Below are 27,886 nucleotides of genomic sequence, written 5' to 3'. Positions count from 1 at the left end.
TTCTTATTAACCAGTTCAATCCATTTAATAGCTGGCTTAAGAATATAATAATAAAACAGAAAAGACTAACAAAATACTGTCCTACTTTCTGTTGTATACAGAATTCTTGTAGAAATACGATGTACTAAAATCCATACGAATTGTACACTATTTACATTTCACAAAGTATATAAAAACAATAAATAATTCTTCAAAATCCATACTTCGCTTGCGTCTGCTTACGTGACATCCGATTTTGTGCCCATTGATTCTTTAGTTCCAATTCTCGTTCTTTTGCCTGAAAAGAAAAGGAAATTTTCACAGTTTATTTTCTACATAGTACCTGAATCACCACATATCCCACATATGGAGAGATATATTACGTATTAACTGCTAATAGAAATCGTTTATTCAAGTTACTCTTAAGAAAATCAAACCTAAAAGCTGATGTATACTGAAAATGGAATTACATGCCCCAGCAGAAAGTGTAAACATTTCGATAGCTCAATAATCCTGTATCCTCACAACCTATTCATAAACATTAGCATTGTTAAAATTATTCGAATAATTCCGTGTTATTTTTTAAATTTTAACAGACCTAATGTGTATCATTCACATAAAATCAAAGGGATGAAAAACATATGTAACCTCACTCAAAGCTAGTCCGTCAAACTAATTTGAATCGATTTGGCTTTCCTATTGTAAGTCTCACCGAACTAAAATGTCGACGTCGTCAAGACAAGTTGCCGAGAAGTGGTTAGCGTGCCTCGTGTTTTATACTCTGCACTTAATTTTAGAACATCATGCTTTTGGGATCTTTTTAACGATCATAAAAAATACTGAAATCATGTCCATGCCATTATCTTTCCACTGTATGGTTATCAAAATAATGGAACCACTATAGTTTCATGTTGTAACAATGAGGATGCGTTTACACTGCTTGGTCGCTGTAGCTGGTGTGTTAGGTGATTGTACTGTCAGGCACGGCAGGACGGAAATGAAATGAAATCTTTGAGTTTTACGTCCCACGGTTATGCCGGTTAGGCTAAAGGAGACGGTGATGATGAGTAATGAATGAAATGGTGGAATGAAGAAAGTGGGAGGAAACGGGAGAACCCCGAGAAAACCCACGCACACGGTGTTTGTCCACCACAAAGTTCACTTGGCGGGGGCTGGGATCGAACCCGAGACCCCAAGCACCAGAGGTGAACGCTCTACCACTGAGCCCCCGCGGCCCCCGCACGGCAGGACGGAGGCGTGCGTTTAAGTGGGCAGACGGTGCTGGTATAAAATGGAAGACTTCTCTGCATCGAAGTGCAGATATTTTCTGTTAGTATGGTAGGAGTGTCGTGAAAAAATGTAGATGAAAGGAAAGCCTCGGTGCTAGGGTTGAGTTGATTTTGAATTTAACGTTCCTTTCAGCAGCGAGGCTATGAGAGACGTGGTCCTACTGATTCACGTGGAATCCGAACCACATTAGCTCTCGCTGGGAATCGAACCCGGGTCTTCCACATAAAAGTCGCGTACGCTAACCGCTTAGCCTCGAAGGAGCTCTCAATGACAGGGGTCCGAACACTGAAGACTGTTACCACGTACTGTCGAATGAATCAAGTATGTGGGCCTTAATTAAAATCTGAAACAGATGCCTTCCATCTCAATTCAGGCAGAGCATGTACCATCACCATCTCAGATATTGTTGAAACTTTTTTTATAGCAACTAGACATGCTTTTAAGAGACCCATATTTTTTTGTTTTGTCGAAAAAAATTTTCCCGCCAAGTAATGGGCCATCAAAGACGGGGAGTACAATTTATAAATTGTAAAAGACATGGAAAATGGTCAACTTCGGAGCCCCACCATTCAGCTATGGAGACAGGTAGAGTTATAATTATTGTTGTGGTATGTACATAGGGATATAAATAAACTATATTTTATTATAGTTAGGTTTGCGCATGCGTATTTTTTTGTACATAAATTAACAAATGAACGTTAATTTATCTGAAAAGTCGAAGTTTGCGAATTTTTTTCGAGCACTTCCGGTTCGAATTTTAAAATTCTGTTTTCACGGTTGGTAAGACCTAGTTACCCGCTTTCCGAAAAAAAAAAATGTATCGCTTCTGTGTGCAATCGTTTTGTCGCAAAAAATTCGAGAAATTGTAAAATTCTCAAAAATCGCCATTTTTGGGCGCCATTTTCTCGAAAACACCATCTTTTAAAATTCTGAAGTTTTGTCAGACGGTTAACTTTACATGAATAATAAACACACCAAATACCATTCTCGACCAATGCTTCATGAATTAACTACAGCCTTTTGAAGTTAGCGAAGTTTCGTTAACTTTGATGTCACAGTTAGCAACACTGGAAACAATAAAAGTGCAATGATTTGATGATGTTTGTGGTTCACATTAATTAAATGAAGAATATAAGGTTTTCCTGGCTGTTTTTTTTATTATTTTGATCAAAAAAGCTCTCTGGAATAGTAAAATGAGCCCCCCCCCCCTTACTCGTCCGTTTTCTTAAATCCAAGTAATCTTGAATGGAAATTACGATTACGAAACAAAAATTTTAAGTTTACTTAAAATGGCCATCCAATAAATTCTGATGATCTATAAAAAGCCTGAACTATTACCTCAGTGATGACTTGGAATGATCCAGACAAAGTCTCAATTAAGTGCGATGTCATTACAGTGATCGAATAAGGACAAAAATTTTTTAAAAAATCCAAACAATTTCTTACGCGTTCCATCAAAGAAATTTACGGACTTTCTTTTAAACAGAACAATCTCAGCATAAGAATGGGTCACTCGGAATTTTATACTATTCGACTAAAGTGGGTCAGTCCGCAACCTGCTAGGGAAGTGTGTGTGTGTGTTGTGCAAATTTTAAGTTATCTGCTACTGTGTTGCAACAAATCAAAGGTGCAACCTGTATTGAAGCTGTCATGAGTGACCTATTTCCTTTAGTAGTATGATCCGCAGAAAATGACAGCTGTCTTCTTCAAGAATGTAGTGAATGTCCTGGAATGAAAGGAATAAGTGTGGAGTCTATGATCCTGCTGAAAATGAAAGTGTTACGTACGCCATATGGGAAAACAATGATCTTGTTAAAAAAAAAAAAAAAAAAAAAAAAAAAAAAACTGCCACTTTCCGTTTTTGTATCTTACATTGCTGGTTTAACTGTAAGAATTGTAATTCATGACTACATCAAGAAAATCCAAAGAGAATTAATTGCTACCGAAAGCATCGTATAAAATTTCAAGATACAAATTCTATTTTACTTCATGTGGACTTCGTTGAAAACTGGACTGTTATTCTGCAAAGTGAAATTCAGTTATATCACCGGAATATGGAACAACTGACAGTTTTGTTGTAATAAGCGACGACAAAACACACGATTCGGCTCATGTACTCATAGCCATAGACAAGATTCTAAAAATACTCGAAGAAAAGCGAAAATATAGGTTATAGAAAAAGGTTCGAATACGTGGAAATAATAAGTATCTACAATTTCCCAAACCGTGTCAGTGATTATGGTGCTGCATCCCACTTTAAAAAATCGCTTTCAGATGTTCGAGATGCAGACAGGTCCGATAAAGAGTGGTTTTGCAGTGAAACCGGCCATGCTAGGGTCTCTGCGACAGTATTGGGGGAAGGGGGTTGTAAAGAATGTGGCAACGCGGCATAACCTTAGGCAAAAACAGATACACAGTATTAAAACCGCAGAAGAATTCGTGAGTATAGTGCAAGTATAAACTCCGGGTATTACTCTTGTTTTGTTGCCTGGAACTGAATTCGACAACTTCCGGAAGAAAGAAAAAAAAGCAAGAATGGGAAAGTATGCGACCGGTAACTGGTATTCAACGAAGTCACCTTTGGCTTTCGGAAAATGGCGAAGTTTTTATGGCAGTAACGGGTGACCATAAACAAACTTCATGCTTCCCCCAAAATCGAGCTTCTGCAATTCAAAGTGTAGATTTAAGAAGTCTGCAAAAAGGAACTTTTGTTACATACATATGCGCAAAGGCGCCGATTTCTCTGTAGATTGAGGGGGGGGGGGGGATTGAGATGCAGAAGGTATATATATGAGGATTTTAAGACAAATTGCATTCAAATTAGGCCAAATATTGTATATTCATAAATACAATAGGGGGCCCACATCAATTTTGGGGACTCCGGTCCCCCCCCCCCAGGATCGGTGCCCTTGCATATACTTATGATAACCAGTGGTGCGTAGCAGAATTATGAATAAATAATGAATTACGTACAGTTGAAATGCTGTTTATGCTTCCACATGGACTTTCAGCAGGGTACAGGTTTCCAGAAGAGCATAAGAGAAGTGAAAATAAGTAGTTTGTGATTATCGACAATGTGCTACGCAGGAGCGGGTCCAGGACGAACTTCTGGGGGGGGGATGTAATACTGCTACTTAGAGCTACTTTTAAGAGCTCCAAACTCTGGAATGGGTTTTATTTATATATAAAATAAGAAAGTTTCTTCTGGGAGGGCGATCGACTCCTTGGATCCACCTCTGGACGAGTTGTGAGTGTACTACTGCTATTAGCGAAGAAGACACCAAGCAAGCAAATGATTGGTCCATGTAAAAAAAAAAAATCAGTGAAATTTTGCTTCCGAAGACCATTTTAAGTAAGTGAACTTAAATTTTTTGTGTTTCGTAATCGTAATTCCCATTTCAGATTACTTCGATTTAACAAAACGGACGAGTAAGGGGGGGGGGGCTCATTTTACTATTCCAGAGAGCTTTTTTGATCAAAATAATAAAAAACCAGCCAGGAAAACCTTTTATTCTTCATTTAATTAATGTGAACCACAAACATCATCAAATCATTGCACTTTTATTGTTTCCAGTGTTGCTAACTGTGACATCAAAGTTAACGAAACTTCGCTAACTTCAAAAGGCTGTAGTTAATTCATGAAGCATTGGTCGAGAATGGTATTTGGTGTGTTTATTATTCATGTAAAGTTAAACCATCTGACAAAATTTCAGAATTTTAAAAGATGGTGTTTTCGAGAAAATGGCGCCCAAAAATGGCGATTTTTGAGAATTTTACAATTTCTCGAATTTTTTTGCGACAAAACGGTTGCACACAGAAGCGATACAATTTTTTTTTTCGGAAAGCGGGTAACTAGGTCTTACCAACCGTGAAAACAGAATTTTAAAATTCGAACCGGAAGTGCTCGAAAAAAATTCGCAAACTTCGACTTTTCAGATAAATTAACGTTCATTTGTTAATTTATGTACAAAAAGGTACGCATGCGCAAACCGAACTACAATAAAATATAGTTTATTTATATCCCTATGTACATACCACAACAAGAATTATAACTCTACCTGTCTCCATAGCTGAATGGTGGGGCTCCGAAGTTGACCATTTTCCATGTCTTTTACAATTTATAAGTTGTATTCCCCGTCTTTGATGGCCCATTACTTGGCGGGAATTTTTTTTTCGACAAAACAAAAAAATATGGGTCTTAAAAACATGTCTAGTTGCTATAAAAAAGTTTCAACAATATCTGAGATGGTGATAGTACATTTTTTTTTTTTTTTTTGCCTGAGTTGAAATGGAAGGCACCAACAGTCTATTGTGAAAATCTCAATCCGACGGAGTTGCATAACCTGAGTATGTGCAGTCTGATTGCAATTTCCAAACTAGCACGAAGAAAACTGTGCCGAGAACATCCGAAGTGTAGTACTGATTATTGGAAACGCTCACTACGGCCCCATCCCCTTTCACCTTGTTTCCAACAAAAGGTCGTGTTTATGTACGGTGCATACCCAAAGAGCAATGGAGTCGTGCTTATGGCCCGAATTGTCTCCTTGCTTCCGTGAAACATAGCAGTACTTTTCGGGCACTATCGTAGGCCGCATTTTCTTGCAATTCTGATACTCCTGTGATTAAGCTTTCAGAACGCTTTACCCAGTGATTATTTGAACATTGTAGGTAACCATGTACGTCTCATGGTCCAGATGTTTTCCTCAGTCACTGATGTTAATTTTCCAAGACGACAATGCGTCAATTCACACTGCTGGATTTGTTGTGAATGGTATCCTGAATATCGGGATCAACTACACCTCCCTGCCCTGCCCAATCTCCAGATCTCAAAATTACTGAACATCTATAATCAGTTTTGGAGTTCACAGTCCGCAGTAGATTTCCTTCAATCACGATGACGGAACCGTGTTGCCTGCATACAATATTCTGTGCAAAACATTCATGACTTTTTCACGATGAATCAGAGACGTTCTGCAAGCCAATCGTAATCCCACGCCGTATTAAACAGGTAAGGAAAATTTTCTTCAGTTTTCCTTTATTTGATAATCATCTGTGTGTGAACAGATGCAGAAGAGTACCTGGTCTAAGTACTGTCGTTTTCGCCACCTCATTTTTAAAATATGAAGTGTATGTACTGAACAATTAAACCACGTCCAATTCAATAAACCCTTCTAATACAAAATTTAATTTATTGTACTTTTTTATATTTTGATCCTAACAATGCCACATTAATAAATTATAATACTCAACTCTAACTCACATCGACTCCGTGATTGGCCTAGGCACCTCAAGTTCTCCATGAGTCGCGTAATATTTAATGAAAAGACTCTTCTATTTTAAGGTATGTGGTAGAAAATAAATCACTACTTACCTGGAACGCTAGGTACGTAATTTGATGCTTCCGTCGCTGTTGCATAGTTGGACCATCTTTCTTTCTATGACTGTGGCTTCGGGTTTCCTTTTCTTCTGTCAACTGTTTCGTGAGCCATTCATTAGTGTTTGGCATCACAGCATCACCACTAACCTCAATGAATTGAACATCTTTATGTCGCTCACGTCTTCCGCATAAGCGCTGCATCTGTAAAAGGAAAACAACCTCCAACTACATAAAGTATTCTTCGTTTATTTCGAAATATAAACTCTTTTATCCTGGAACATTCTTAGAGAAAATTACTCTAATATTATTAGCATAAGAACATGTGTTATTATTCAGAGTTGACTACTGCCTGTCATCACTGGCAAGTCACACGCGTAATTTGAAATTCCTTTATGTGCTAATATTTTACGAGCATCGAAGCAATTCATCAGTTGTCTTTTCTCCCTATTCCTCTGTTTATTTTCCGCGTGCCTTTTATCACTTTTCTAATGTTTTAACAACTTTTCCTCCCTCTAATTCTGTCACTGGTGTTTCGTTCGACCCAGTCAATTTTCTCCATTCCTCTTCCCACCCACTTTTCCAAAGTCCAATTGTCTCACATTATTTCTGTGTAATGGCTCTGCTTCTGCCTCATACACTACAATACCCCACTCAAAAAATTGATAAACGTGCTGAAGATGATGCACGTTTCATTGAGTGGTGCCTGATTACCAGACTGAATCCTGATGCCGTTATTTCTGGTACTTTAAACGAAAGTTAGCATTTTTTAAAATTCAAATAGGTCCCTTCTGCCTTGATGAACACCAAAATTAAATGATCAAAAATCGAACCCAATACCGCTCACTTTCCAAAAGATACACACGATCACTCAATATAAACACAGATATGACAGTAAATTTTTCAACTATCATTTGATAAGTTCTCGTATTTCGTATAGCAGTGTATATTATATTTAAAAAAAAAAAAAGTTTTTGCAACTAATATTCTAAAACTTGCAACTCACTGTTAATTCCATGAATAAATGGAAAACAACTATTAAATGCGCTCGTTCAAATACACAATTTGTGCCCAGAAAAATTATATCAAAGAGAAAAAAAAAAAAGTAGGCACTCAATTTGATATTACATAAATTCCGAATTTATGAAACTTGAGGGAGAAAAGGTGGAAAAAAGTAGTCTATGTAACTTAAAAGAAAATAAATAAATAAAAGGAGAGAAAGAATATCTAGGTAACAAATTGTTTCTTAGATTGCAAATGAATGTGATTTTACGCAGTTAAAAAAAAAAAAATAATAAACTGAATTAACACATGGACTTCAAATTACGCCGTTGCACGAGAAAACTTGTGTGTGCTCTTATTCATTCTCGAGTTAGTATGGAATACGTAGTAATTATCGGTTGCAGTTCGCTTGCTGCAATAGAGAAATTTCGATATATTACGGTTTCCCGCTAACCTTCTCGTCTTATAAGAGTTATCCTTCTTAAATCAATTATAAAATCCCTTCCCTTGCTACTTTTGACTTCAAGTATACTTTTCAAGTAATTATGCAAGAGTAAGTCATGAAGTCTTGCAATATTTCCATAACACAAACAGCAGATACGTGTATATGCCGTGATCCATCGCAAATACAAGATCAAACTAGCCGAAGAGGCAGGGTGGCAAGCGTACTATTTAACACGGAGACACCACTCTGTCAATTATCTTCAGTCAATTTTAGTGGCAGTGACGATGAGTGTTCAACAACGTTTGATACGTGAACTGTTATGAGAGTTCGAACTCGGGCGTAACGGTGCAGCAGCAACCGAAAACACTTGTCATGTGAAAAGGAAAGGTACAGTGAATCACAGCAGAGCAACTAGTTGGTTTCAGAAATTTCATGCAGGTTCCAAAAATGTCGAAGATTTGCCAAAGTTAGGCCGTTCCAGGGTAACAGATCCTGAGATTATAGCACATACGCCACTGGCAAAAATCAATCCACCAGTGAACGATGGTTGTCAAACCAACTCGGTATGACCCAGTTCACTGTAGTACGTCACCTTCACGAACTCGAGGAAGCCACCAAGAGTTACATCACATGCGCTGATTCAAGCTCAGGCCCAGAGGAGAGTGGATATGTGCCGGCAATTCAAGCAAAATTCACATGATACGCATTTCCTCAAACAGACTGTTATATGCAACAAAGGGTGGATGTTTTTCCGAAATTCGAATGTGCAAAAAAGACGGGTAAAGTTCAAATAGGGCTGTTTCGAGCACAAAGTCGTGCTGTGTGTAGATGTACTATGAGGGGTAATTCACTTCGAGCTCGATCCTAACGGTCGTACCATCATCAATGCCGAACCTTTAGTCCGAATAGCTGGAGCTGATGTATGCTGCACACTACGCCAAAAATATCCTGCACTGATGAACCGAAAGCATATCCTGCTGCACTGGATAACGAAAAAACATACTCGGCTCGGAAAAAAAAGCATTGATGCCATCGAACTGATGCCACACTCGGTACATAGTCCCGACCTTGCCACTTAGGATTACTGTCTATTTCGGTCCATGATGCACTTTCAGAAATCACGATGCTTCACCAACCAGCAAGAAGTGGAAACAGCAGTAACTGGCTGATTTCTTTGCCTGTAACGACAAGACGTGGAATCGAAGGACTGGTAAATGTGTTCAACACAAGGGGCTATAGTTTGAATGTTAACCTGCTTTCGTTGTTCCGTAATAAATTCAGGTGTTGTTTACCACAATATTGCATGACTTACGACTCATACTTGTGTGATATAATGAAGCCCGATATTTCTTCTATACTTAAAACAATGAATTCAATATTTTTTTTAAGCAATACTTACTGCTTCTTCATCTAACTGTACATCACTCTCTGCCTGTTCTTCATTTCCATAGGTAGATTCAGCAGCAACAGGAACATCTTTCTGGCTCTCCACCACACTATTCCCAATCCACTCGGAACCCACTGTTTGATTATTGCTTGAATGTGACCACGCAGAAGGTTTAAACTCTGTCCGAAATGAAAGTGGTTTATCATCCGTCAAATTATCACGAACAACAACAGTATCTTGCAAAACAGGTTGTGATATAACCGGTGATACAATTGGTAAGTTATCGTCATCGGACTTTGAGGTGAGAGAAAAAAAGTCTATCGATGACTCCTCATCAGATTCATCGCCCGATTCTGCATAGCTTGTAAGCTGCATCTGCGGCGGCGGTTTGTTGCTGGATCGCTGAGGTGGTTTCTGAATAGGTGGTTGTGGCTTTTTGGTAAGTACATTTGGTACAAGTTTCCTATTCGCTTCTTTCACACTTGCATTCTTAGGAGCTGGCAGGAGAGCGAAAAGCCCTGATCCTTTCTGGAAAAATAAAGTGCATTTACAAAGGAGGCACAAATTACAAGATGCAACGAAAACCAACGTATTACAAGTTATTATAAGACTTTAAAAAAAAAAAATAAAAAATAAAATAAAATAAAATTAGTTTCATCAATAGCATACTTGCACTTAATATTGCTCTTTGTTGGAGGCATATTCGAAGGTGCTTTAGATTACGAATTTAGTACGAAAAACTTCTAAAGAGAAACTGAATAAATCTACCTCCTTTATACCAGTAACTTTTCGTGTAATAATCTGCAGGTAGAAAGTAGTGATGCCAATTATATGAAGTATTTCATACTAGATGTTAATACTTGAATCACTTGTTTGTTTATTTTCCATAACATTATCACGTCTTGTTTCATTCGATTTCTTCTATTTAATTTTGGTTTGTGTTCTGATAAAGAATGAAGAAACCTCCATATTCTTTTCAATTGTTTTATATAAAGCTTTGTTTTTTAAGCAGCAAGAACCGCGGAAAACAAGAAAAACGGGCGATCAATGGTTTGTATTAAAATTTATTCAAACAATTTATATTGATAATATCCGTTTACTAATATTCCACCATCTTTCTCAATCCACACATTCAGGCAGACGGCAGCTCGGACTACTTAATATATCACACAGTCATTACATTAATGAAACAGTCTACTATGAGAGAAATAGACCGCAATAAGTTTCCACGGTTTTATTTTTATTTTATTTTATTTTCCAGTAGGGGCCAAGTCAACTTCCCACTATTTTTCTCTTTCCTTTTTAGAATGTAGTTATTCATTTCTGAATTATATTGAATTTAAAGGAAATAATATTTCGACAAAACTCAAGGTGACTCACTATCAGTGATAGGCGGTCACATCTGATTAAAGAATTATTCAACACTCGCTTTAAACACAACTACTGCGCCTTCAAGACACAAAAACTTTAACGTTGGAGATTCCATTTCATGTTTAAAATGATCATATACATCGTATGCTCATTTGATCTTGGCGTGATTTGAGATGGTTCTTATAACGTTACGGTTCAAAACATTCACCGTGCTTCCGGATTACTGAGCTTCTTGATTAGATATATTCACGCATTTCGAAAATTGGGGGTGCGGTGGCTTAATGGTACAGTGATCACTTCTTGTGCGTGGATCTCTGGTTCGATTTCATCTTGCGCTCAAGCTCAGTGGGCAAACACAATGTGCATGGGTCTTCCTGTTTCCTTCACTTTCTTCATTGCACCATTTCTTTCATTATCATCATCATCGCCACCATTGGAATCGGTGCATGATCGTGGGACATTAATACAACATAAAACATCTTAGAAATATTATCCTATTTTATATATACAAACAGAATTGGTTATTTGAAATGTGAAATATTTCTCCTAGATTTCCCGGTTGCAAAAATTACTTGGATAATTCTTAGAGAAACGCAAAAGCGTAAGAACTTTAGATATGTGGTTGCTATCCTGAACATGAGTTTGTTTGTTTAAGTCTACAGGCAACAATTTTAAAAGTATAATTATCAAAAATAAATCATAATCATAAATGCATAATTCTTGGAAAATTAACTTTAAGTCTAATTATTATAACCATAATATTTTATTTCCAGGAACTACGAAACACGAAGCACTTCAACAATGAATACTTTAAAGAGTAAAATAAATGTCTTCTTACATACCTATACTGAAGTTTCAAACCTAAAAATATAACTGCAGTTCTGTGAGGAACAGGACAACAATTAAAATAACATTATAGTAGTAAAGTTTAATGATTTCATTGCCAGTACTACACACACTGAACACAGCAATTCATCATCTGATTCAATTCAGTTTTTTTTTTCCCTCAAGCTCGTTGTATTTTTTTATTGTACAAGATCGTATAATCTTGAGGCTCACCTAAAAACTTGCAATTAATCAACTTCTTCAGGATGGTGCAGATGAAGAGACTGAGTATACTAAACTCACAGATAACTAAATGTAACTTCTAAGCACAGCTTTTTTTTATTATTGCAGCGTGAGATTATGTAACTATATATTATCTTACAAATTTCTCTACTATCTCAAAATATTTCAATTTAATATTAATGAACAGAATATGATTTCACTTTAATGATATGTAAGAAATTGTGATGTTTAAAATCTTAATAAATAGACAGAAAATAAGGTATTTAGAATAACATTTGCGTTCCATTATCTGTTAAAAGCAAATTTTAAAATTAAAGCATAACAAATTTTCAGAAGTTAAAGCTGTTATCCAAAATAAACAAATAAAAATAATAATAATAAAGAACGACGGGATGCTGATCAAGATTGAGCCTTACGAAGAAAAAAGTTGAGCTAGGAAGCTGAAATTAGCGGAGTATATAGAACAGGATCTGTGTACACTATGTTGCAAAATGCAATGTTCTATGACATTAACATTTTTTTTTTTCTTTTTCAGTTCAGAAGTGAACATGGCGACATCTCCAGCAAGCTTCAGTCCAGAGGAGCATAGGACCGTCATGAAATTTCTCTTTATCCAAGTGAAAGGTGCGTCGCAGATCTACGATGAAATGAAACAAACTTTGGGAGATTGTGGGCCGTCATATGCAACTGTCAAACACTGCAGGCAAACTTCAGAACTGGCCATTTTGATGTTGAAAGTGCGAAACCCAGCGACAGGCCTGTTTCTGTATTTGTTCCCGAAAATGTGCAAGTCATCAAGAACATGATAATGGAAGATCGTCGAATATCAGCCAAAAGGATTGCTACATGTTTGGGCATATCACATAAAAGAGTTGGTACCATTATTCATAATGATCTGGATATGAGAAAGGATGCACCAAAGTGGATACCCAAACTTCTGACGAAGGAACAAAAGCAGGAAAAGTGAGAAATTCGCGGACAGTTTTGGAACATTTTGCAAGAAGTAAGGTTGGTTTTTTGGAGAAACTCATAACTGGTGATGAGACATGGATCTATTGTTATGACCCCGAGACTAACGAACAGTCTAAGGAATGGAAGCACAGTTCTTCTCCCCGGCCAAAGAAGTGCCGTGTGCAGAGGTCTGCACAGAAACAAATGACAACAATCTTTTGAGATAAAGACGGAGTTCTGCTGTTGGACTATCTTTCAGTGGCTGCAACGATTAATACACCATATTACCGTGGTTTCTTGAGGAAGTTGCATGAAAACATCAAGGACAAACGTTGTGGTAAGATCTCCAAGGTGTTCTGCTTTTGCAAGACAATGCCTCCTCGCACACGGCATCTGAAGCACAAGATGCATTGGCCATCCTGGGCTTTCAAGTGTTGCTTCATCCCCCTTATTCGCCTGACCTAGCTAGCTTCATCCGATTATCTTCTGTTCCCGAATCTCAAAAAACATCTCAAAGGTCACTGTTTTCAGTGTTCAAGCGGCAACTGATGCCACAGATGAGTAGTTACAGTAGCAGATAAAAGACTTCTATTTAGAAGGACTTAAAAGTTGCAGGACAGATATCGCAAATGCATTGAGCTACTAGGGGAATATGTGAAATATTGTGGGAGTTTCAGCTTCCTAGCTCAATTTCTTCTTGGTAAGGCTGAATCTTTACCAGCACCCCCTCGTATAATGTGGATTTGTCCTAATAAGTATCTAGAGGGAAACTGCTACGTACCACTAAAGCATTCACATAAAACCAACTTATACTTACAGATGAGGATTTCAGTTTTTTAGAAGCAGGCTCAGATTCTTTATCATCATCATCTTGGAACTGTAAAGAAATAAAACAGAAAAGAAATGGTCATAATGTACCAAAAACAACTAACAATTTAAACGTAGAATTATTCTTGCACCACTTATTACTCGTGTAAAAAAGGTGAAAAATGAATTAAAATCAAAATTAAAGGAAGACCTGCACGGATTCGCCCCACATATAAGTAATTTTACACAAGTAAATTGCCGACGACACTTCGCCTTCCCATTTTTCTAAAGCATGGATTCCCAACCTTCTTTACCTGGCACTACTCTTTGTAAGCCATGCATACTTCACGCCCCCCCCCCCCCTCCTTCCTCGTTTGTCATGTGTTTTTTGGCTGACCGCTCTACGATTTTATGCACTTTTGAATTTTCAAATCTTCAATAATAATAACAGAACATTCTCACCAATTTATAGTTATTTTCTGTAAGACTTCTGCATATAATTTTTACCAGTATTCTTCTTAACGAAACCACAGTTCTTACTCATTAATTCTGTGTTTGCACGATATTTAATTTAATTATTTTTCGTTACAACATTCGTAGTATTTGTAATTATAAATGTAGTTTATTTCTGCCAGTAGTTGTACCCCTTGCTCGGTATTCACCTTCCCCATTCCCATTCACAAACATTCCATCTCAAATGACTTCATAACTAACCTGAGTGTGTTATTACTGGACTTAAATAAAACTTTTATTTCATTGATGTCATATGAATTACTGTATTTTAAATGCTACGATAGTCATCCGAAAATGTATTTCCTTTCCTGCATCCATTTGAGCCTTTTTAACAGTGTATTTTATGAATCTTTCTCTATACTCACTGCATGTGTCAACTGTTCATACATAGCGGATGTGAGTGTCATTTTAGTTCGAATACCAGCAATATTGACCCTTATGCACTGCTCAAGTCTTCGTATTCGAAACTAATAATTGGGGCATATGTCGTTGCTTTTCTAGAGGTCTCGTATATTCTCCAATTTTGATTGTTATGCTTGTCTTTTAGTCTCAATATATGTTTTCTCAAGGAGCAAAAGAACTGTAAACTGCCCATAAAATGCGCTAAGTGCTTTGCGTGGTTTTACAGCCGAAGGCGAATCAAATCTTTTCAATTTGAATGTCTTTTCTAGTACGGCGGCACATTAATCTTTTTTATTTATTTATTTAAGGCTACGGACCCTTTTTTCCCTAAGCGAAATTCAAACTCAATGTTGCAAACTATCAATAACGCACGAGATAAAAACTTTTAATGGAATACACGTAAGTTTTCGAAAACAGTGGTGATATGGAGAAAACTGCTTCATGTGATGTTTACAATCATTAATGAATACCAAATATCAAATAAAAACAATGTAATGTAATTTGGAAACAAATAAAATTCAACCAAGTTGGCAACACTGCCAGTCGAATTGCATCGCCCTTTACGCATGTAAAATCATCATATTGATACAAATCAACCTTCTGAATTTCATCATAACTTTAATGCATAGTTTCTGGTTTAACGCGAAATCTACACTTCATTCTCCATTGTCGCGAGCAGATTTTGGGCCCCGAGTTGGAAACCCTGTTGTAACTCAAAAACAAAACGGAATTCGACTCATGTATAGGAACTTTTCTACTTGATTTGATGTCAGGATTCAACTTTCAAACTTTTCGTACTGTTTTCAAATTGCCTTGTTTACAGGACCTAAATGTCCATAAGAAATATTTACATTCCACGTACAAAATTCGAAATTTCAGTAATTAATTGCAAACGTTAGGGGCTGCAGTCGCATGAACGGTTAACGGATATTAAATACTTAGGTACTTCTCCAATAGTTGTAAAAAATTCAGATTTTTAAATGGCGGTTTTTTTGAGAAAATAGCAGCCAAACATTGTCTTTATGAAATTTTAAGCTTTTCATTATACTATAACGTAGGTTGTAATAATCAGAAACGTAAGTCCTTTACGTTTTCAAGAGACCTTATCGAGTAGATTTCGATGCTTGAAGCAGGTGGTTGATATGGTTCGTGAGCAAAATTTTCACCAAAGTTGGCAACATTGCGAGTGAATTGCGCGAGTCCTATTGTACCAACAGACGAATTTTGTCCCTCCACCGAAACATAATACTTTATATTCTTCCTACTATTGAGATTATATTACTACGTACACTCGTTTCTCTACAATAAAACTTTTTAATTTGACATGTTTTTCAGTTTTTCTAGCAATCCGAGAGGGGGGCCTCCATTTTGGAAGGCTGTATATCAAAGGTGAAATTTTTTTCAGCAAAAAGAAAAAAAGTGAGTCTAATAATATTGCATGTAGATCCCATATAAAAAATATGAATGAAATCAGACTATAATGGGGACCAATTGTGTCTTGCCTGGACGACTTAAAATGGAATCGGTTCTATTTGAAATACCTGAATTTTATGTGCACCTAACAATTTCCTGACATACTAAATTATCAAATCCAAAGGGAATAACGAGATATAAGCCCACAATATCGAATGACGCAATTTTATGACTATTAGAATTATCTCTTTTGATAATATGAGTGGTAAGTGCACGGATAATTCTACATTTTATTACAAAATATAACTATCGATTTATTTATTTATTTTTGTAATAAACTGCATGTTTAATATTTTTTTGTATATACTGTAAACTCTCAAATTTGTTGAATTAATGAGTTTTCCTTTGGATGTTTGGTTAGTTTTTGGAGAAGACATTGTCAAATATTTCTATCAATTATTATTTCAAAATAATTGGGTAAGTAGCAAGGCAGACCGGATCAAGTACCAATTTTTACGAAAACGAATTACTGGCAATTCTGTGAATTTTCATCTGCCAACGCAAAATTAATTAGGATTAACAGGACAACTGACCTAACTTTACCAGATGAAAATTTAAACAACTTCAGTAATTTTCTATACATAACTCAGTTTCGTAAAAAATGGTACTTGGTCTAGTCTGTCTTGCTAGTATCCAATTACACATAAAAATCTACATTACGGTTGGGTTTAAGACACAATCCTGATCAAGATTTTTTAAAGTACTTTTAAGTGGGAAATTTTGCTTTTACAGCTTTATCATCTAAAAATAATAGTTTATTGCATAAAAATACTATATTATCTGCAGTAAATTTATTATACAGGGTGGTCCAAAAGTAGGTATACACCCCTGCATTGATCAAGTATAACATTCTAACTTATAGGATTATTTGCTTCGGTTGTTTCGAGCTTAAGATACAAGTAAAAAGACGTTAAGAACAAATAATAAAGAAACTAAGTCTATTTGATGGATAACAATAAAAAATGATATAAAAAGGAATAAGTTGATCAGTACGGGGCTGTGTACCTAGTTTCCACGTATGAGGTTTGCAATGTTCAGGCGCTTTTCAAACACTATTGTTCAATATGTTTTCTCCTTATACCAATTTCTCTTATGAAAATCTCCCAAACAAGATATTTTATTCATTAACGCCTTCCTATTGGAACTCAAGATTTAATGTCTTTCTGAAAAATCTAGAACAGTACGACATAATTTCTGTGGATATCCCAATCATTTTGTAAGGTTCTGTTCACGCCGGTACCAAAATATACGGTGAAACCAAAATAAGGTAAGATGATTACACAAGAAACCAGAAAGACAACTGAAATTACTTTGATTATGCTACAAGAAGACTGTTGCAGTGACAGATACAAGATGAATGACTAGACATCATACCATTAACTATACAAGAAATATTCTTACTGGAATACCAATGGATGAATTTTTCGTCAATCAAGAGGCTATAGAAAGAAACTTTCGATGTAATATTGACATATCTTATAATGGAATGACTCTCTTTTGAAGTAGACACCGGAACAGTCTACTCATGAAGATTATAAACTGTACTTTTCAAACACACATTGAACTCGATTTTTACAAAGCTATTTTCCTTGGTTGGAAATTCGATAAATATATTTGAACATATTCATGTAGCAATTCGAACAGAAGATATGGAATACCAGTTGCCTATGATCACAGCAAAGGATCGTATGAAAAAAAAATATTTTAGTAAGAAGTTGGTTACATTCTATTTTTCCAGTTTGGAAGAATATGTTTAGCATAATATGAATTAGTATCAACACCAAAGCTGACACAATAGGAATTACCTACGGAGTGTATGGAACACATTATAATATAACAGATTACTCATAGCTGAGTAATCGGCTATTGACACAATACTGGTGACTAACGAGATAATCAGATATCGTTGGAGGTGGAGATGTTATATCCTGAACAATGCAAGTCTTCGACGTTAGAGATAGTACACAGGAAACTAATACAGAAAATCCACGAAATATCAAACCTAGCAGTAACGAAAAAAGAAGTCGAAAAGAGACGATGATACAATTGGAAAGAATGGTAAGAATAATGAAATGGAAAACAGCTGGAACAAGGAAAGAAGTCATTGAATATTATATGTAAGTGTAACAGGGAAATGAACTGGGAAAAGTAACAAGTTGACAATGACCAATGAAAAGTAACAACAATGACCAATACAAATAGAAGAAGAACACTGTAGGAAATTATACACTTATCGTCTGAAGTCTTGTAAGTTCAGAGATCAGAATTTGTTGATACTCCACAGTAATTTTGACGTTTTTGTTACTAACTTTAGTCGATGCATTACTTCCTAAATCATCAACTACGACGTAGTTTTGTGAACTTATACATACTAATGCCTTACCTCTGACAAAGATGGTATCGTTATCTTCACAGGTTGTTTTTTATTCGCCTTTGGTACTTGCGAAGGCCCATTTCCATCACTACTTCTAATAGTTAAATAATCCTTTTTAATGACAGTAGAATCTAACTCATCCTCTTTGATTTCTTGCTGGTCTGCATTCTGTACAGTTTTCTTCGGCGGAGGTAAAGAAGAAAAAAGGCCAGATTTTTGTACTGAAAGTTCACCAATTGTGTTAACTTCTGAAGTACTATGCTTAGGAGGTGGCAGTTTCAAATGTAGTCCTAAAACGCGTTCATTAGTATTTTCTCCACTATAAACAGTTTCTGTCCCACTATTTTCACGAGTCGTGTCACTGTCGTCATCCAAATATTCATCGTCATTGCCCCGTGACGAAGATTTATGTTTAGGTGGAGGAAGGGTAGAGAAAAGCGATGATCTTTGAACAGGTACATGAATATCGGGATCTTTGTATTCGGCTTCACTATTTACACTCTCTTTCAAATTGTCATTCGTCCCTTCTTTATCGGAAACAGGTCCAGACTCTGTGTTTTCCTCCCCTTCCGACTCACTTTCATCACTACTACCGTATGCTACTAAAGACATAATGTCCTGCAAAGGAAAATTATTGGAATTTTAGATGTTAAACAAAACCTCCCTTACCATCAGCTTTAACTACTTATTAACCAGACCTTCGTTGGAAGTTTAGTACAAGCCTTATAGATTTACCAGTATATATTTAAATTCAAAATGATGGCAAATGGTATCATCAACTTTGTTAACTACAGTTTGATAAATATTAATTCACCCTGTCCTTCAGATTCATTTTCTCTTCACTGGAAATAGTCAAATCATATTTAAAGATAAAGCTGGTATACTTGTCTCTAAATAAATAAATAAAAAAGCTACTTATACAATTGAATAAATCAACAATAGTAGTTAAGCAATAAATAAATAATTACTAAAAGATACTTTTCTTCTCATTTTCACGTTAATGTTAGACTCTTTATGAAAAGTTGATGAAGTCAGCGTTCTTTATTACTTTACATTCCTATAATAGAAGCTTTTTTTTTATTAATAATTAACACTCACTTACACGTGTCCTTGGGAATCCTCAGTGAAAGGTAACGGAATTAATTGTTAAAATAATACTATGAAATTAAAAATTGGATTAACTATCACTAGCACACTATACCTAATGCGTATTTCCTACTTTAGCGACGCATCCTGCACATCTTAAACATCTTAAATTATCACATTAATTTTAATGCCGAGCACACACTATGGAATTAAGAAAAAAGAAAGAAAAAAGTGAAGATTTACTCAATGCATTCTGCCATCTGGAAATGCCTTGCATTTGTCATGGATGATCATTCTTATCTTTTGCATTGTCACCCTGATCATGTTTTCTATAAATTTTCCATTTCTTATCGCTCGAATAATTTCTAGCGCATGCACCTTTGGTGCACGTAGATCCAGGTGGGAGAGACTTTAAGTGAAACGAAATCTTTGAGTTTTACGTCCCACGGTTGTGCCGGCTAGGCTTACAACGACTCACCAAGGGTAGTCGTCAACCTGGTTCGATCGATGATATACAAATCTTGAGTGGTAGCAATTGTTTGCATGTAAAATTATCTTTAATAATTATATATACTATTATTCTCACCTTTTCTATAAGAATTATAAAGTCGATGAACGGTATCAAAATGGTTTATTAGTTGATACACTTTATAATATATTTTCACTCAAACTGTCAAGCACACAAACATCATGACTGGGTATCCATAAACAACTACATAGCAACTAATTACATAACACTATCCCATAATATATTCCTTTTTTTTTTTTATTTTACATTAACATTATATTAGGTATAGTGCTTGTGTATGAGCACTTTCTGCCTAAGGTGCAGGTAATTATTAAACTATCCAAAGTATTTCGTTATATAAAATGTCGCCCGACAATTGGACTGAATATAAAAGTCATAAGCGAGCTTGACTTTTATCTTCAAGAACCACTGGTCCGTTTACAATAATGGTCTTACACTACATATGTCCGTCACATTTTGATCGCCCCTCGTATGTATCTTCATTACATGTCATAGATATAGATACATTTATAACAAATCTTTCACTTCATTAATACTTATCTTTTATTACATTAATTATATTTATTTCATTATCATTCATTACATTATTATTATATTTTATTATTAAAATGTCGTCGCCCATTTATTTAATCTTTGAAGGGTGCGAAGTCAAAATCGTAAGAAACAAACATGAGTTACCATTATCCAGGGCGCATTATATAATAATTATATTAGGTGATATTTTAAAATAAACATTGGATCAATAAGGCATCAAAATATAGAAGAATCTCATTCAAGACAGTCGTTGAATAATTAGTTTTATAGAATGGATCTTATTCTTAACATAATCTTTGACAATTAAGTTTTCAACACAAATCAATCTAATATAAATAACCTTTGCTTTTAATCATTTATGAATCGAATTATAATTCCTCATATTGCCTGTATAGCGAAGTTATAAGAATTGTTTTCATTATTGATATTAACACATAAACTTAAAAATAAAAGTTCACAAGAATCTATAACTGATATGGGTTTAACCTAATTTCATTAACGGTAATCAGTTTACATTCATACTTGCATATGATTCTAATAAAGTACATTGTACTGCACAATCATGATTAGGTTCTACAATATGTTGTACATGTATTTCATCGTGATTCTGATTTTGATACGAAGTGCCATCTCTTGACCTCCAATTACGTCTATCCATGTAGCTTGTTGTATTCCTGTAATTTCGCCCTATATTCCGATTGTTTTTATGTCTACTTCTGTTGGGTGATCTGACATCAGGATTACCACGATTAATTAGGTTAGGCGGATTCCCTACATAACTTTGCCTATTTTGCTCGTTTTGATTGCTAGAATTTACTCGGCTTAGGTTGTGTTCCGTACCGTTCACACTACGGATATTTAGATTCCGAACAGGTACAAAATGATCTGAATTATTCTTATTTTTACCCACTCCTATTTGTTGATTCATAGCATGGTATTGAGTTTCATAGCATTGGACAAGCATTAATAAATGATTGAAACTCATACATTGGGTAGAAAACAGGATCTGTTGTAACTTAAATGGGAGCAAATTTCGAATCGATGCTATTATTCTAGATTCCGATTGCAATGGATTAACGACTTTTAATTCGTTGTATGTATTTACAACAAACTCGACAACAGATTTGTGCAAACGAGGATTGAAATGTTGATTTCTAATGGTGGCATCTCGATTTGCAAGCAAAAAGTCATTTTCATAATTTGCGATCAGTGCCGCTTTGAATTCCTCATATGTATTGATGTGATCACGTACTGCTTTAAACCATAAAGAACATGGTGGGAGTAATACATGAGGGATTAATTTCATATATTGTGATCTATCTATACACATTATATTGCATTCGTCCTGAAATTTTTCCAGGAAAGAAGTAGCGTTTTCATTACATTTACCACTGAATTTACTCATAGCCCGTATTTCACTCATCTTAACACTTAACTTTACCTTCCTTTTATCATTCCGTGTACTTATTGGGTGACAATTCCTATCCATGACGTGATGTGTTGTTGCACCATCCCTTTTCCGCCCATCTGTACTCTTCGGATGAATTTCTTCTAAAATGATATCCTTATCAGACACAGGTGAAGGCGAAGTCATCTCTGGTGAGTGGGGAAACTCCAAGCGATCACTACCCATATTATTGTGGTATGTGTTGTCCTTAACCTGTAGCGTTTTAATTTCTTCCTGTAAAGTAGCTATCAATTGCGTATTTGCACGTATGTTGTTAGAATTATTGATGACCTGAATCTTTTGTTGTTGAACAGAAGATTCTGTTACTTCTAAATCCTTTTTTACATCACTGATTTCTTGGCTCAGGTGGTTGTGATTACCCTGGCATTCCTCCGATATTCCTTTTAACTTTTCCTCGAACTGCGAGGTGATATCGTTCATCGTCTGGATAATTAATTGTTTCGTTTCATCCGACTTCTGTTCCATTCGTCTGCTTAATTCCTCGTATTGCTTGTTGGATTTTTCGGAGTTCTGTTCTATCTTCTGTTCTATTGTCTGCTTCAATTCTTCGTATTGCTTATTGGATTTTTCGGAGTTCTGTTCTATCTTCTGTTCTATTGTCTGCTTCAATTCTTCGTATTGCTTATTGGATTCTTCAGACTTATGTTCTATCGTCTGCTTTAACTCGGTAGACGTCTGCTTCAATTCTTCGTATTGCTTATTGGATTCTTCAGACTTATGTTCTATCGTCTGCTTTAACTCGGTAGACATCTGAATCAATTGTCGCTGTAAGACTAACAAGATTCGATCTTCTGATGTCATTCCTGGTGCTACACTATGTTCACCGTTGTCACTATTATTGGATTCCTTCTCCATTGCTTCACCGTTCATTTTTCTTCTAATTATTCTACCACTTCTTAGTATTGTGAAATCTGTATTCATTAACCTTATTACAAAAGTAAATTCACCCTTACTTTGCTTCGGGATATGAATTTATGAAAAGTCCCGGGTGAGGTAAACCAAAATTTTTACAACGACTCACCAAGGGTAGTCGTCAACCTGGTTCGATCGATGATATACAAATCTTGAGTGGTAGCAATTGTTTGCATGTAAAATTATCTTTAATTATATATACTATTATTCTCACCTTTTCTATAAGAATTATAAAGTCGATGAACGGTATCAAAATGGTTTATTAGTTGATACACTTTATAATATATTTTCACTCAAACTGTCAAGCACACAAACATCATGACTGGGTATCCATAAACAACTACATAGCAACTAATTACATAACACTATCCCATAATATATTCCTTTTTTTTTATTTTACATTAACATTATATTAGGTATAGTGCTTGTGTATGAGCACTTTCTGCCTAAGGTGCAGGTAATTATTAAACTATCCAAAGTATTTCGTTATAGGCTAAAGGAGACGGTGATGATGAGAAATGAATGAAAATGTGGAATGAAAAAAATGGGAGAACCCCGGGGAAACCCACGCACACGGTATTTGTCCACCACAAAGTTCACTTGGCGGGAGCAGGATTTAAACCCGGTACCCCATGCACCAGAAGTGATGGGGAAGACTTGAAATCTGAACGCAGTACAGTGTTTTGGGTTCTATCTTAAACTGTAGGTCCATGTCTATATAGTTTCAGTGCTGACAAAGGACGCTCAACTCCAACCAACCAAAAATCTGTGTATTTCCAATCTGTTAACAATTCTTTAAATATTACATCACTCATATAATTGTTAGGCTCATCACTCACATAAAAGGTTGTTGTATGAAGTTTATTTACCAAATTGCCTGATCTGAATGCAGAGGCTGCACCTACTGATTAAGATCAGGCTCGAACTAGTACTCTGGTTTTTATCTAAAGCAAGTATCCCCATCGGATATTCGGTCCGGAACCAAACATACAGAACGTGAGTTAGCCATTTACTTGCAAAATAACACTTTATATGTCAAATTTAGTAAATAAAATGAAAGTGATTTTGTGTAATTGGATAACGGAAAAACTCCTGGAACATTTGAAATGAATTTTTGAATAATCACTTACCTCGAACTCGATTCTTATCATGTCACTTCGATTAAAAAAGCTTGCCATTAGAAAAAGTGGACACATGTCTTGGAATATTCCAAAATTCCAGTTTTAGCGGGAAGCCAATTCTATATTTTTTCCGACAAATTGAAGTTATTATTGTTTGTGATCACACCAGGGGAAAACGGCTGAATAGTTTCATATGAATTTTGAAACACAGTATCTATCTCGAACTCGGTTTTTATCATATAACTTTGACTAAAGGGGGAGAGTTCAAAATGGATCCCAGAGTACAGTATTCTATGGGGTTTTCACCACTACACTTTCACTGAAATGCGCATCCCGGGAGTAATGGGACTTCAAATATTGCCCATAAACATATTCTTCCTGTGCGAAAAGCAGGCATTTCAGTTACTTATATAAATATAATGCACTTCACGAAGTACAATATCTCTCGTTTCTGGAAGACATTAGGAAAATATTTCTAAAAAAGTATGAATGAAATCACACATTCCATATATGTAAAGCTCTAATTTTATGTCATCTCTGAGTATAATTCATGTAACAGAATATGCTACTTACCAATAAAAAGCCACCTATTACTCTCACAATAAGCAATTACCTATCACTCCAAACGATTTAATGATAGGCCTTTACATACATAGAAGTTTGCACATATCTTGTCCCCTCATCTTTCCTACAAGAACCATATCATTTAATACACTTACCTGCTATTGTGAACGCACTTGCGCCTACCACTCACAGTTTGCACTCCTCAACTTCGCTGCACACGTCTGCCCGCCGGATTATATACAATCTATTAGGTACCCATACGAATTCTGCTGGATTTTGATCCTACAATGAGAAAGGGAGTATATGAAATGTCCGAATCTGTCTGTATTAGCAGCAATAACCTGTCCCTAATAGTCAGGCACTAACGATTTTCCACGGTAGTAGAATTTAGAGGAACATGAACGAACAAACAAATACAAAAGCACGAGTCACCCTATTGAGAGTTAGGAACCATCGTTTACGCAGACAGTCGTCTAAAGAATGAAATAAATAAAGAATGAAAAGTACATACACTCACTTTTCCAGAAATATAAGTGATACATTAGCGTTGCCCAATGAGGCCGATTTTCTTTAATATGTATCAAAATCTTTAGAATACTTCCGTTTTAATAAGCCTTTGGGTTACACTGTGCCATTCTTCAGATGTTTTGGTATAAAATGTATTTTAAACCTATTTTAAGTTAGCACCGGTGTTCGAGTGGTGCCAATGGCACGGAGACCGGATGCTATTTGCTACCACTTATCTTAAAAAACTTTGCAGAAATGCATAAAAGGTGTTGCAATGGCAGTTTTCGTAATGGAAATTTATTTGGTAGTAAAACTTCTTTAGACAGCGGTCCGATACTTATTTACAGGTACGCTTAGGGTACAGGCTCACGAGCAACTGGTCATATATTCGGTAATTTCACGGATCGAATGCGTTACTGAAAATAATTGATTGGTCACTGGGAGTTTGATGGGAGACGTCGGCAGTGAAGCCATTTGTTCCCGTCACAAGATCAACACACGTTGTACATAAAACATCTAAAATAAATAAATAAAATAAAATAAAGTCTATATACAGCGGATTCTCTTTAATTCGAAGTCCAAACGGAATCGAAAAATATTCGAATTATTCAAACTTTGAAATACTGTATTCAAAAACTTGCATTTTTAAATACCTAAAATGATCTGGCGAGTAAATTTTTTTGCCTGGCTAATACTTGCAAGCAAGAATTTTGAAGCTCTGCCTATACTACACGCCTTTCTTTGCTCTCTAATTCACCTATACTCCCAAATGGGTTAAGCAATGAAGTCCCTCATACAAGCTTACTTAGTAAATGTGTAAAGTTGCTACTAACATTTCGACCTTCAATATTAGATATAACTATATTTCCAAACATTATTTTCCTGTCACAAAGCTCTTTGGTCATAGTGGTTACACAAGGCTAAAGTTGCAAGTACAGTGTACGTTGCTACAACAGAAAAAAATTATATTTTACGGAAAGAGCATATTTCTAGTTTTTAATATTATGTTTCCATGTTCTAAGCCTGTGCAATCGTATGCACGAAATAAAACAGATGCTAAAAGAATGGCATTTATTAGATTAAGAAGCAATTTGTGTAGGAAACAATATTGTATGATGTTTTAATGTGACGACAGCTCCTCAAAGTGGACAGTTTTCAAAAAAGTAGGTCCAAAGATATTTGGAAACGACAAAACACAAGACGTACCTAATTATTTCGGATGGCATTTAATATCTCCCCCAAATCCAAAATGGCCACTATGACTTATTGTAAAAGATCTCGTTTAGGCGCATACCCACCACCGCTGACGCGCCTGCTCCTTCAGATGCAACCCCTCTGCTGCGTTCCTATGTTGACACGTTATGGGGCGTTTACACTTAGTCGATTTGCGTTCGATTCAGTTGAATTGACGTCACTTTCAACTTAATCGACCGTGTAAACGGGACTTCAACTTAATTGCTTGTTGATCGAAGGCGACTAATCGACTGGCAACTGAATTGAAAGACGTTCTATTTTCTGTGGTTGAAATAATTGAACACATCCATCGATCTGATTCGGCCTAGTTGCTTCGATTTAGTGGCAAATGCAAGGAGTCGATTTAGTCGTGCGACTAAATCGACCAAGTGTAAACGCCCCATTATATAGCAAAAACCGTAAGTATTGCTAAGTGAGCCAGTCACTAACAAGTAGTTTGGTACACAAACTAAATAATGCACATTATTTCATTTGCAAGTAATGATTTTAGCCTTCATTTCCGAAAATGCGGAGCCATTCGACTAGTACGAATAATTACTGAGAAGGTTTTAGCGTGCAGCTTTACCATACAGATCCACACAGAAATTCATTTTCGAGGTGTGCTGTTGCATTCTCTGGTGCAGGCTCACAAACCGTCTACATCTGGACGTTATCACTTCTTGCTGTTGGTAATTTCTAAGATCTTGAGAAATACGTCCTTCCCTCGTGTCATAGCTTCCTACAGTAAACATTTCACACACTACAAATTCATCTGTAATTAACTTATGAAAGATTACGTGCATTTCAGGTTCAACTTTTAATTTCTGTATTTCCACGTAAATACGCATCTCGAAGGTAAGTGCAGACCATATTTCCATTATTTACACACTACTCTATTCCGTAAATTTTATAAATCTATGGATCCGTATAGTAAAACTGCAATGGTTTTAGAATACGGACCGCACAGACAGGTTGCATTAGTAACCAGACTGGTTCAGGCTCAATACTCAATTTCCATAGCATTGCCGAGCGAGTGAAGACGCGTTAGTAGCCAAGTTGATTACTTTCTTTATTACTACTCAAAGAGGTTATGGGCCACTGTTTTAGAACCCCGCCACAATTATTTTCAAAAATGAACTGAAGTCTACAGAGTATCTACAGTATCTCATGCACGTAAACTGTCAAATATACATATATTAATTAGTAAGTATGCTTACTAGCAGTGATTTCCCCTTACCCCAATAAGTACATGGGTTTTGATGTTAATGCAATTGTCCCAGAGATTATATTCAAATACATTTCTTACGTTATCAATACCAATTAAATACCAGCAGAGTACTCTGCATTTCCTCGGCGGCCATCTTTCATTTTCTCTTCACTTCAGTTCTTCTGCGCCTGATACGACACAAGAATATTGCCACTGTCTTGAAAAAGACCTATCGGAAATTTACAGAGGTAAAAACAAAAATGTAAGAGAGATCAAATAAGGTAGGAAA

At 35.9% G+C, this 27,886-nt stretch overlaps 1 protein-coding gene across 5 annotated transcripts; it reads right to left on the bottom strand.

Moving 5' to 3' along the window:
• Positions 1–27,848, bottom strand: LOC145675906 (proline-rich protein PRCC). Of its 5 annotated transcripts, none has more exons than XM_081746707.1 (7): positions 27,697–27,848; positions 24,806–24,932; positions 18,446–19,054; positions 13,685–13,744; positions 9,490–10,005; positions 6,641–6,847; positions 1–277 (listed from the first exon to the last, which is right to left on the bottom strand). In XM_081746707.1, exons 3-7 carry the CDS (start codon positions 19,046–19,048, stop codon positions 191–193), a joined length of 1,473 nt encoding a protein of 490 aa, XP_081602833.1. In that variant the 5' UTR covers positions 19,049–19,054; positions 24,806–24,932; positions 27,697–27,848; the 3' UTR covers positions 1–190. The 5 variants fall into 5 exon arrangements, with proteins under 5 accessions (XP_081602833.1, XP_081602841.1, XP_081602828.1 ...); XM_081746715.1 differs by having other exon boundaries at positions 27,628–27,779; XM_081746702.1 differs by having other exon boundaries at positions 27,608–27,773.
• Positions 27,849–27,886: the final 38 nt, after the last annotated feature.

The sequence above is a fragment of the Thermobia domestica genome, chromosome 2 (assembly GCF_964235325.1).
Source record: "Thermobia domestica chromosome 2, izTheDome1.hap1.1, whole genome shotgun sequence".
NCBI lineage: Eukaryota > Metazoa > Arthropoda > Insecta > Zygentoma > Lepismatidae > Thermobia > Thermobia domestica.
The sequence above is the reverse complement of the archived record's forward strand: the minus strand, read 5'-3'. Positions and strand labels throughout refer to the sequence as shown.

Excerpts from the sequence above, each read along its gene's own strand:
- LOC145675906 (XM_081746707.1), bottom strand. The coding sequence starts at position 19,048 with ATGTCTTTAGTAGCATACGGTAGTAGTGATGAAAGTGAGTCGGAAGGG. Across the intron at positions 13,745-18,445 it reads CGATACCATCTTTGTCAGAG|TTCCAAGATGATGATGATAA; the intron begins GTAAGGCATTAG and ends ATTTCTTTACAG. Across the intron at positions 10,006-13,684 it reads AAAAACTGAAATCCTCATCT|AAAGGATCAGGGCTTTTCGC; the intron begins GTAAGTATAAGT and ends TTATTTTTCCAG.